We start from the raw sequence: 12,170 nt of genomic DNA on the forward strand, positions 1-12,170 counted from the left end.
CCAACAGGAGGGTCCTTTTTTGCCAAGGAGTAACAAAGTTTAATACACAACACGACCCACCGTGAGATGGTCCGTTTGTGTACCGCTTTCCCCTTCTTAGCTCCTACGTATATAACAAAAAGTTGGTCGTCCACCCGGAACTGTTTGGTGCGGTCCAAATAAAAGGACAGCGCCCGTTTTGGGTCCAGGTGGTGGAGCCTCTCTTCCTCTTTTGAAGGATGCGGAGGCGGAAAGAAGGTGGGCAACGTGACAGATTGCCCGATGTGAAAGGGGGTCACCACTTTTGGTAGAAAAGAAGGACGTGTCCGGAGGACAACCTTGTCCGGATGAACAGAAAGAAAGGGAGGCTTAGATGACAGAGCCTGGAGCTCACTCACCCGTCTAGCCGAGGTGATAGCTACCAGGAAAGCAGTTTTCAGGGTCAGAAGAAGAATTTGACAATTGTGAAGAGGCTCAAAAGGAGCGCACATCAGAAAGGTCAGAACAAGATTCAAGTCCCACTGAGGCATTACGAAGGGGACAGGAGGGAACATGTGAGTAATGCCTTTGAGAAAACGTGAAACAACAGGGGACCTGAAAAGAGAAGGCTGAACAGGAAGCCGTAAGAAGGCAGAGATTGCAGCAAGATAACCTTTCAAGGTGCCCAAAGCAGAGCCCTGCTGGGCCAAAGAAAGAAGAAAGAGGAGAACCTCAGAAAGAGGGGCGGAAAGGGGATCCACAGCCTTTGCTGTGCACCATGCCACAAATTTGTTCCACCGGCAGGCGTATACCATCTTTGTGGAGGGACGCCTGGCTGCCAGAATGAAATCGCAGACTTCAGGAGGCAAGTCAAATGGAATAAACTGCCGCCGCTCAATCTCCACGCATGGAGGTGGAGGCTGGACAGGTTCGGGTGGAGGACCGTGCCCTGCTGCTGCGACAGAAGGTCTCCTGAAGAGGCAGTCGTATCGGGGGATCGATTGACATACTGAGTAGCTCGGGATACCAGAACCTTCGTGCTCAATCTGGAGCCACTAAGATGACTTGGGCCCGCTCGCGCCTGATCTTCTTCAGCACTCTGGGCAGAAGTGGTATAGGCGGAAAGGTGTACAACAGACCGCAACTCCACTCGCGCTGAAAAGCATCTCCGAGCGAGTGCTGCCTTGGAAATTCCAACGCGCAGAACTGCTGACATTGTGCGTTCTCTTCGGTGGCGAATAGATCTAACCAAGGCTCTCCCCACTGCAGAAAGAGACCTTGCGCCACGTCCGAGTTCAGACGCCATTCGTGATCCATCATGCACCGGTGGCTGAGTTCGTCTGCTCTGACGTTCAGAGAGCCCGCCAGATGTTGAACCACCAGGGTGATGCCCTGGTGTTCCAGCTATGTCCAGAGGCGCAGAGCCTCCTGACAAAGGGTCCACGACCCCAGCCCGCCCTGTTTGTTGCAATACCACATGGCGGTGGTGTTGTCCGTGAACACCTGCACGACACTTCCCCGGACGGAGGGAAGGAAGGCTTTCAGTGCAAGCCGGATCGCTCTCAGCTCCAAAAGGTTGATATGGAGTTGAGCCTCCGCCGGAGACCAGAGTCCTCTGATCTCCGCCTCTCCCATATGGCCCCCCCCATCCCAGGAGGGACGCATCAGTCACTACTACGTGCTCCGGTTGGGGTAGGGAGAGGCATCTGCCGCTGACCCAATCGCGGCCCGTGAGCCACCACTGCAACTGGTTCGCAGTGCCCTCCGAGATCAAGACCTGGTCGGACAGGTTGCCTCGATGCTGGGCCCACTGAAACTTCAGGTCCCATTGCAGAGCCCGCATTCGCCACCTGGCGTAATGCACCAACAGGATGCAGGAGGCCATCAGCCCCAAAAGCCGCAGCACCAACCTGACCGAAAGCCAGGATAGAGGCCGAAAGATGGGAATCAGAGCCTGAATATCCCGGACCCGCTGTTCCGGAGGATAAGCCCGGAACTGCGCCGAATCTGGAACCGCTCCGATGAAGAGGAGCTTCTGGGAGGGTCTCAGGTGTGACTTCGGCACGTTGATGGAGAACCCCAGCAAATGCAGGAGGTCGGCCGTAGTCTGAAGGTGGGAGACGACTTGCTGGGGCGAGCCTGCCTTCAACAGGCAGTCGTCGAGATAGGGGAAGACTGGAACCCCCGATCTGCGCAGATGAGCTGCGACCACCGCCATCACATTCGTGAACACCTGAGGGGCACTGGTGAGGCCGAAGGGGAGCACGGTGAACTGAAAGTGCTCCTGACCCACCGTGAACCGCAGGTAACGCCGGTGGGCCGGCAGGACGGGGATGTGAAAATAGGTGTCCTGCAAGTCCAACGCTACCATCCAGTCTCCAGGGTCGAGGGCAGCCAGAACCGGAGCTAAAGTTAGCATATTGAACCGTTCTTTCCGGAGGAAGGTGTTGACGCTCCTGAGGTCCAAGATAGGGCGTAGGCCCCCTTTGCTCTTCTTGGGAACCAGAAAGTAGTGGGAATAGCAACCACGGCCTACTTCTGGACCAGGAACGCGCTTGATGGCCTCTTTGGCCAAGAGGGCTGTAACTTCCTCCCGCAGAAGATTCAAGTGATCCTCCGATATACGGTGGCACTGCGGTGGCATGGCTGGAGGGGTCGTCTCGAAGGGGAGGGAGTAGCTCCTTCGGACGATTTGCAGCACACACCTGTCTGAAGTGATGGAGCGCCAGTGGAGCAGGTGATGTCGAACTCTGCCGCCCACTGGCGTGGAATGGGCCTGAAAGCTCGGAATAGTAGGGCTTTGAGGCGGATGCTGCCGGGGTGGATGTGGACTGACCGGCACGTTGTCCTCTAGTACCGCCACGGCGGAACCCACGTCCAGGTTGGTTCTGCGGCCGGTGGCTAGGCGGATGTGAGGAGGCGCCCCTTCCTTGGCCACGAAAGGGGCGAAAGGCGGAAATTTGCGGCCGTGGGGCCGAGAGACCCAAGGACGTGGCCGTAGCCCGGGAGTCCTTACAACGAGCCAGCGCACTATCGGCCTTCTCACCAAAAAGGCGAGTGCCATCAAAGGGCATATCCATGAGGGTACTCTGGACATCCCCCGAAAAAGACATGGACCGCAGCCAGGCGTGGCGCCGGAGCGCCACCGTGGTGGAAATCGCCCTACCCAGCGAGTCCGTGGTGTCAAGTCCACACCGTATGGCATGTCGCACTGCATCTCGCCCGTCAGCAAGTGCCTGGGAGAGACGTGTCCGGGCCTCCTCCGGACACAGGGGCAGCACGTCCTCCACCGCATCCCACAGAGAGTGGGAGAAACGGTCCAAGAGGCAAGCGGGTTTCAAAGACCGCAGGCCCAAACTCAGGGAAGAGAACAGTTTCTTTCTGAACTGTTCCAGCCTCTTAGATTCCCGATCCGGAGGGGCGGACGGGAAGGTGGATTGGGAAGTGGAGGCCTGGATAACCAAGCTCTCGGGGTGGGGTGTTGGGACAGGAAACTGGGGTCGCCCGGAGCAGGGCGGTGGCGCCGGGCCACGTTCCGATCCACAGGAGGAACTGTGGAGGGCTTGGACCAAGTGCCCTGCAGAACGTCGATGAGGGCCTCATTGAACTGCAGCAGAGGCTCTGTGGAGCTTGCTGATGGTTGAAGCACCTCTGTGAGGATATTAGTCCTCACGGCCACAGCAGGCAACTCGAGCCCCAGGTCTTCGGTCGCCTTGCGCAGCACCACTGAGAAAGCTGCACCTTCCTGCGAGGCCACAGTCGGAGGAGAGATGAAACCAGCGTCCGGTGAAGTGTCCAGACCACTGGCATCCCCCAGTTCGTCTGCCCAGTCCTGTGAAAGTTGGCCCTGGATGGCCATAGGGTCCTCAGACCCCTCCCAGTCGCCCCCGTCATCCGATTCCTGATAAACAGGAGGAATGATCAGAGCCTGGCGGTAGATGAAACACTCATCCATCGGCGTCGGGGGCGGCGCCGCGCCGGCGTCAGGTCCGGACAGGGGCTAAACCGGGGAACGGCGTCGTCCGGAGACGGCGCCGGAGGTGGAACCGGTGTCGGCGCCGCCGGAGGAGGCGTCGTGAGGTCGACTGGCGCCGGCAGAGATCCAGGCCTAGATCCCTCGGGGACCTGCGGCGTCGGGACCGAAGTTGTCAACGGCACCGGGGACGCCGGCATGCGAGGTCGCCCAGTCGAGCCCGCGGGGCCCGAAGGCGCGCCGGCAGGCGTCTATGCCGGAGCCAGGCCCCTCATGGCCGAGAGGAAGGCACTGACCTCCGCTGGAGTCGCGTCAGTCCCAGGGACCAGCGGGTATGGAGACGGACGCGGCTCCGATGGAGCCGCGGGGGTGGGACCACCCTGACCCTCGGCCGAGTAGCACGACCGACGAGGGGAGTCCTAGGAGTGGTGTCGCCTCTTGGACTTCTTTGATCGCTTCGACTTACCCGAAGACTTCGAGCCCGACGAGCGATGATGGTAACTGCGGCTCCACGACCGGTCCTTGGATCTCCTCCTGGACCGGGCGCGGTGCCGAAGCTCGAGAAGCTTACGGGACCGCTCCCGCCTAGCCTTCGAGGTCAAGGCCTGACAATCGGGGCACGACTCCGCGTCGTGGTCGGCCCCCATGCAGTAAAGGCACCGGCGATGGTGGTCCGTCACCGACATCAGTCGATGACAGGAGTCACAGGCTTTAAACCCAGGCTCCTACAGGCACCAAGGTCGAGTCGACAGAAGACCAAAAAGAGTCAAAAAGTTAGTCAAAAATTGACTAAGGGGTAAGCTCTTCCCGTATCGGCGCTGTCTGGCGCGGAAAAAAGAAGAACTGACGTCAGCGCGCGAGGGCGGCGTCTAAGTACTCCGACGACGTCATTCCGGCGCACGACGCCAACGAAAGACGCGGAGCCGCAGACGACGCCTAGCGACAAGCAAGGGGTATTGCTACAAAAATCTTTCCGGATCCAGCCTGACGCCTGGGGATATTCTAAGGTGAGGAATCTAACTAACGTGTTTCTTTCAGATCCTACTTCCAATCATGTAGGGTTTACACTTTTGTTGCAGGTGAGTTAATATTTATATCAGTTATTAATTCTCTGCCTAAATCTGTAAGCAATAATACAGGTAACGTATGTAAAATATGAAACTAACATCTTACAATTGCTCCGTATGCTTCAAATTGCATGCCTATGGCTCCCAGGTCCAGTCAAAGTGTTTGGATGGAAAAACTTCTCAAGCAGCCTGCGCTTTTAAGAATCTATTCTTGGCATGCATTTGACTCTAGCAGTTTCTGGGAACCATTTGCAGTCCATTTCCAAATAAGTACTCCCCTTGGTGGCCGAAGTCACAGAGAAGATCGTCAACATTCAGCTCACGAATTTCATCAAAGCCAACTCCATCCTCGACTCTTCCCAATACGGATTCCGCACCAACCACAGCACCGAGACCGCATTCTTCGTCGCCACGGACGACATCCGCACCCTCCTCAACTAGGGCCACACGGCGGCCCTAATCCTTCTAGACCTCTCAGCAGCCTGACACTGTCTAACACCGCACTCTCACTGCCAGACTCCACAACGCCGGCATACAGGGAACTAACCTCAACTGGATCCGCTTTTTCCTCAGCGGCTGAACCCAAAGAATCAGACTCCCGCCTTTCCTCTCCGAACCCACAGAGATCAACTGCGGAATACCCCATGGATCATTGCTCATCCCCAGGCTCTTCAACATCTACACGGTCCCCATCTGCCCCATCGTCCGACAGCATGGACTCAGCATTGTATCCTACGTCGACGATACCCAGCTCATTCTCTATCCCTCACAAAGCAATCCAACACCACAAAACTCAGCTTCCAGGAAGGAATGAGCAGCAGCTGTCTAAAGCTCAACTTGGATAGAACAGAAGCCCTCGTCCGCGGACCCACCCCTTCATCATGGGACAACACCTGGTGGTCCACCGCCCCTAAGCAACCCCACCCCCCCACACACTCCCACGGACCACACCTGGAACCTCGGCATCATACTAGACTCCTCCCTCACAGTGACCCGACAGATCAATGCCGTCTCCGCCACGTACTTTCGCATCCTTCGCAAGACCTTCAAGTGGATCCCCCCGAATCCAGAAAGACCATCACACACGCACTCATAACAAGCAGATGCACTACGGAAACGCCCTCTATGCCGGAATCAACAAATCCCTGCTCGGAAAACTCCAGACCATCCAGAACACCGCTGCCAGACTCGTCCTCGACAACCCACGATATGAACACATCACCCACCACCTACAAGACCTCCATTGGCTCCCCGTCGAGAAGAGAGTAACCTTCAAGCTTCTCATGCATGCCTACAAATCCCTCCATAACACAGGACCCCAATACCTCAACGAAAGAGTCTACTTCCACATATCCAAGAGAAACCTCTGCTCCACCGCCCTCGCCGAAACCTTCGCTTCTGCAGAGCCAGAGCGAGCGGAAGAGCCTACTCCTACATTGCGGCAAAACCTGGAACGAGCTCCCGCTTAACATCAGCGGTTCCCCCACGCTGCACTTTCAGAAAGAGCCTCATGACCTGGCTCTTTGGCTGAATCGGAGATGCACGCCCCCCAACCCCTCATGAGCTATCGCGGGTGAGTAGCGCACTTCACAAATCCCTGATTGATTGACTTTTTACCCTGCACAGTAAAAGTACCCCGCTGCAACTCCTTCACATTATCAAGCATTGCCAAGCCAGGAGGTAGACAGATTTTACCAATGACATCAAATAAAAGAGTGGAGTGGGCCTGGCTAGTGAAAGTCTATGGACTATTTTTTATAATCAGGAAGTATAATTTGATTTAAAACAAATAAGAGTGAAACCCAGGGTGAGGTGAGATGTGTAGACTGCAGACATCAGTTCATCTACTCGGGTTTCTTATGGTAAGATTAGTGATTTGTATATTGTTCTCATGCATACTGTTCTAATGTTGTAAGTGCTCATACAGCACTAAAACCTCCTAAATGTATGTTATGGGAACAATGCTAAACATGGTGAAATAATGCATCTCCCTTTAAAAGGAAGGCTTGCACTCAAAAACCATCAGGAAACATTAACACGGCGATGCCCCAACCGTGCATACAGCACCTGTGATTGTCTTCTCTAAAATGCATGCAAAAAGAGAGGGTCTATAAAGTTTACTTATGAATACACGGGAAAATAACAGACTATGCGCTACTGCCTTAAATAGTGGTATTTTTTTTAATGTAATTGTGTGCGAGTTATTACTGCTCTGAATTTAAGCAGAAATTAGGTATGAACAAAATTCACAAGACTCTATAAGCTTTGTGCGCATGGCTGGATTACAAGAGGTCGGCACTTCAACCCACATAGAGCAAAGCATCATGGGTTGGAAATGAAAAACGATGGCCTGTCTGCAGCACCCACAGGCAAAAGCTATAGCTTTTCGGGAAGGCAAATCCAGACCACAGTTTGTAACTTTCCATTACGTCCTTTTTTTCCTAGCATGTTGCCCACATAGCCACATCATTTATTCAAGCCTTACCCTGCTGGTCAGTCTAGGCCATAAGCAGGGGTATTGTGAAGCACATCTCACAGATGCGATCACACACAGGCTTCGCGAGCACAAAGTTGTCAATGAAGTTAGCTGTAAATATCCGCTCTAATCTGCCATGGTCGCTGCCCACAACATCCTCTTCAATTCTTACTGGCAAAGCTCCAGACAGAAGTTGACGCCTGAAGCTATAGTTGGCATGGCTGACTGGGAAAGACTGCCCCTTTCATCACACCCAGCCCCAGTTCCTCACGATAGCATCACGCAGTGTTGTCTATTAAGAATGATGTTTTGTCAGTAGTGCCCACATGTCGAGCATGGTGCCACAAAACCGGTGTCCACCATTATACTCCCCATTGTGAAAAGAATTGGAGAGATTCTCTTAAAGTGTGAATTATTAACAAAAAACAATAAGAGGCAATTTGCAGGAAAAGGCTATATAACTAAGAGTGAATAATTAGGAGTGCAGCAACATAAACGTAAACCATACAAGCTAATGGTCAATAACTGAAATTAAAGGATAAGTGGGACGTCTACATAGCAAAGAAAATAAATTAAGGTGCAGTGGTACCTTTCTTCTTCTTGAGTGGCTCCTGTACATCTGGGGACGGTGGAAGAGGAGAGGTTTCCATGGGCTCAGAGTCTTCAGTGGAGACTTCCACTACCGTCTCCGTGATCACATCCGGCCTCATGGCTGCATGAATAAATTCTGGCGTTGATACACAGGGAGGGATAAACACTTCCACTGCAGGAAAAGAACATGAACAAGTTCAATATTCTGGTGACAGTTTCCATACATGGCAAGATGTGATTTCCCAAGGAAAGAAAACAGCTTAGAAAAGGAAGAGTAGGGAAAGTGATTTTTTTTCCTAGGTAAAGCGAGCATATGGGATGCTTGGTTGCATAATTTAATCTAGCTGCTCTTGGGTTTAGGTTGTAAGCGGACATAGATAACCAAGGTACAATAGTCAGGATGATCTCAACTTATGCAGAAGCTGAAAGGAAATGTTTCAAACAAAATGTATATTAATGGATTGTCTGTGAAATGCCCTAGTGGTTAGGGAAGGAAACTTAAGGCAAGATCCTTCTGGTAATTTAATGTCTTGTAGTCTGTGACTTCTCTTCAGTTAAATACAAGCCTATATCATCAGTGAAATGAACCTGAAGTGTGTAAAATATCCCATACAGTCTGAACTCCCAGTTTGTGAGAAAAATGTACCAGCAGTCAATAAAAAGCCACTGCTGTTAAGGGAATCTTTGCTGCTCAGGCAGTTGATGGAATGGTCAACTAGGGGAAATCCTGGTTTTCAGTAATATGCCATAGTGGTCTTTGGACAGTACAGATGGTCAGCACAATGATCCATGGCCAGGTCCCGTAGAACACGTATCTACTTCACAAATTAACACAGATACAACTGGCACCAAGTCATGCGATGTGTGTTCCTTGGCCAAATGTACCGCACAACCCTTCAGCTCATAGAGTTGCGTCCAACCAAGAAACAAAATACATTTTAGACAGCTGTGAGGTACACAGGGTAAACAACCCTCAAACGTTTAATGGATTGAACAGATCTGTATTCTTTAACCAGCCTGTCAGATGTTAAGGACTAACTGCCCAGTAGCCTGGAGCACTTCAACTATTGTTTTAGAACAAAAACTTGGAATTTTAGATTAAGGATGGAAAGAGAGCAGTGTTGAATGACAAAAGACAAACACATTATTCTCTAATAAACTAAATTGTAGGCCGCAATGTAACATTACAATGAAAGCTACATTTTTGCTTATTAGCAGACCATGCATAATAAGCCATCCCAGGGCAGGAGGGAACACGGTTCGGAATATACACATAAGGATGGAAATGTGCTAGTTCTGCACGGAGAATGGAATGCCTATCAGTTCACTCATTACGTGATGCTGGGAACACCATAAGCAACTGAAGACCACCACCTTAGGAGTGAAACATCAGAATGTGAAACTCTAGAACGGATTATCTTATGTTCATAACATTAGCAACATCAATGATGATTCATTTAAACAGTACCAGGACTCCGGACATCCCGGAGAATAGTGGGTGACTCCATGTGGAGCAAGGCCTCCGCTGCTTCGATCGTTTTATCCGTGCAGTGCACATGGCTGCTGTTGACCGATGCTTCAACTGCAAAAGAAAAAAAAACATTTGTGTAACCAAGGAGGTATTTGACTGAAAGACACACTTTTAAATTCCAGATTAAAATAAGATTTAGTGATGTATAATGGTCATGAGTCTCATTCCTCTGCATTTCTCAACATCAGTTACTGCTCAATAGATATTGAGTGTAAAGCCGAGCTGTCCTAAAAATCAACAACGAACAAAAACTACCTGGTATGAATATAAGATCAAGCAAAATCCGAGAGGACTCTCAGCCTGATTCCAAGTAGCATTTTGGTCGTAGTCACACTGTATGTGCAGTCAATCCACATTCAGTCACAGTATGACATGAACTGAATAGAACGTGTCTAATGTTACTACACATATTGCATGGATGTTGCTGTTATTGATGCACTGAATGTTCTTTTTGCACTCTTTTATAGCTAGTTAAGCCGAATAAAGATTTATTATTGGTACTAAACATATTGTAGTCTTTCCTGTCTGGTGCTAGCAGTAACCAATAGAGGGCTCGGTGGCTTAAGGTCAGGCCCAATTTATCGGACATCACAAAGCTCAATGACCTTAGGCATAATTATAAGCAAAACCTTCTGCGAACAAGAAGTCTATAGATAACATTTGGCAACCACTTAAATAGTGATATTGAAGATGACTGTGGCCTAGTCAAAAGTGCAAATGCAACATTTGAAAAAGGAAGACCGAAATGCACACAAACATGAATTTGAATTAAGACTAATATTAAAGAATTTGACTGAGAAGCAGTATACCTAGGAATAGATAAAGGTGCAATAACGCCATAAAAATCTAAGAAAAGCCGCAAAAAGCTGACGCTAATCGTCGAGATCTCTCTTCACAACAAATACAAGCTATAAAACAATTTGCAATGCCTGATTTTGTTCACAGCTTGGGAATCGCAGACTGCCACAAGCTGATATAAACCAAGTAAATACAAACAATGACGGAATACTTATCACTTAATTTAAAAAACACAGAAAATTCCAATATTACACGGAGGGCACATTAAAAGTGACTACACCTACAGGTCACAGTTAAGATCTACAGACATGCTTAAAACTTAAAAAGATCCAAATGTACAAACAGTGTTGCAATATGAACAGACTCAAATCTGCCATTCAGTCTCAGCTCAAATGTTAAACTCTTGACACGGTTCAAGGGACTGATTAAACATATTTCTTAAGGTTCAGGTGAGACCACATCAACAAGAATACATGCTGAACATGACGAATGAGTAATGTTTTTATTTGCCACAGAAGCTGGTGCTTGGCTATGCTTAATGTTGCTTTGTACTTTTCTTGATAGGGCCTAAACATTTATTAGAGGTCAAAATGAGTCTACATGATCAGAGGCAACTGCTAAATAAATAAAATGGAATTGCAAAACTGATTACTGAACAAGAAATGGGGAACAGAATTCCTTATGTTAAGAATAGTCTCTGAACACTTAAAACGCACAAGAAAAAATGTATTGTGTCACTCAAACACGAGAAAGGATTAAATATTTAATTTCTTTGGATGATGAGCCAAAATTATAGATGATTAACGAGAGAAAACTATAATAACACCCTCAAATCAATTATGTAGGTCATAGCAATTGTTTCGTCGGTTAGCTCAAGATAGGTTTAGAAGTACATAAAATATATGAACTGTCAACCCAGCCAGAGATTATAACACTATTATAACCCAGTTTTCGCTACATTACAAAGGATGCTTGAGTTATTTCTAGAACAGTGGTCTTCCTACTATGCCCCTCGCCCATGAGGTGCGGGCGTCATGTACAGACGGCACCAAGTCACACAACAAAGAAACAATAAACTCGCCTTATTTACTAATGTGCTTTGTGAGCAACCATGACAGCCTGTTGAAGAGTTCCACAAGAAGGTAATCCCACGCAATGACAGTGATAAGTTTAACCACGTCGTTGTATGGTTTAAGCTTGTTTCATGACTCTTTAAGGGCAATTGTGCTTATTTGGGGGAAAGCTCCTCCTGCTTTCTGGAAACATCTCTCAAGAGAGGAGTCTAAATGCAGGATCGAGGAGAGGGTGGACACAGAGGAGTTGCTGAATGACTGGTCAAAATAAAGCATTTCGTTTGAAATAGTCTCCCGTGGGGAATCCGACCTCTGGGCGGCTCATAGTGCTAAGAAGCAGTCTTTCACATGGTGGATCACCTCTTACTTCTGCATCACCAACCTTTCAGATGCATCAACTCGGTGTTGTGACTGGAGAGAGCGGTTGTAATAGTTAAGGGGAAGTGACAGGAGTGGTGGGCAGAAGTAAGAGTAGGGCACTAGCACGAGAGAGAGGCAGTGATCGTGAGGTAGGTAGTGACAGGAGACTTGGGAAAGAGGCAGGAGTGATGTACTGTGATGAGTGATCGAGGGAGGGTGACATGATGGGAGAGAGGTTTGTGACTATAGATGGCATGGTAGAAGAGGTGAGCTTAGATAGGCGAAACTACAGTGACAGGACACTGGCAGAAGAGGTGAACATTAGCAAGAGGTATGGTCAGTG

At 49.6% G+C, this 12,170-nt stretch overlaps 1 protein-coding gene across 9 annotated transcripts in view; it reads right to left on the reverse strand.

Annotated features, from left to right (window-relative positions):
• ELF2 (E74 like ETS transcription factor 2) overlaps positions 1 to 12,170 on the reverse strand; it is a 593,917-nt gene that overhangs the window by 79,441 nt on the left and 502,306 nt on the right. For all 9 annotated transcript variants that reach the window (XM_085641518.1, XM_085641513.1, XM_085641515.1 and 6 more), the window contains 2 exons: positions 9,534 to 9,647; positions 8,064 to 8,237 (listed from right to left, as the gene is read on the reverse strand). In XM_085641518.1, coding sequence (XP_085497644.1) covers positions 8,064 to 8,237; positions 9,534 to 9,647 — 288 coding nt within the window. The remainder of the gene's footprint in view (positions 1 to 8,063; positions 8,238 to 9,533; positions 9,648 to 12,170) is intronic.

This window comes from Triturus cristatus, chromosome 2_2 (assembly GCF_964204655.1).
Source record: "Triturus cristatus chromosome 2_2, aTriCri1.1, whole genome shotgun sequence".
Lineage (NCBI taxonomy): Eukaryota > Metazoa > Chordata > Amphibia > Caudata > Salamandridae > Triturus > Triturus cristatus.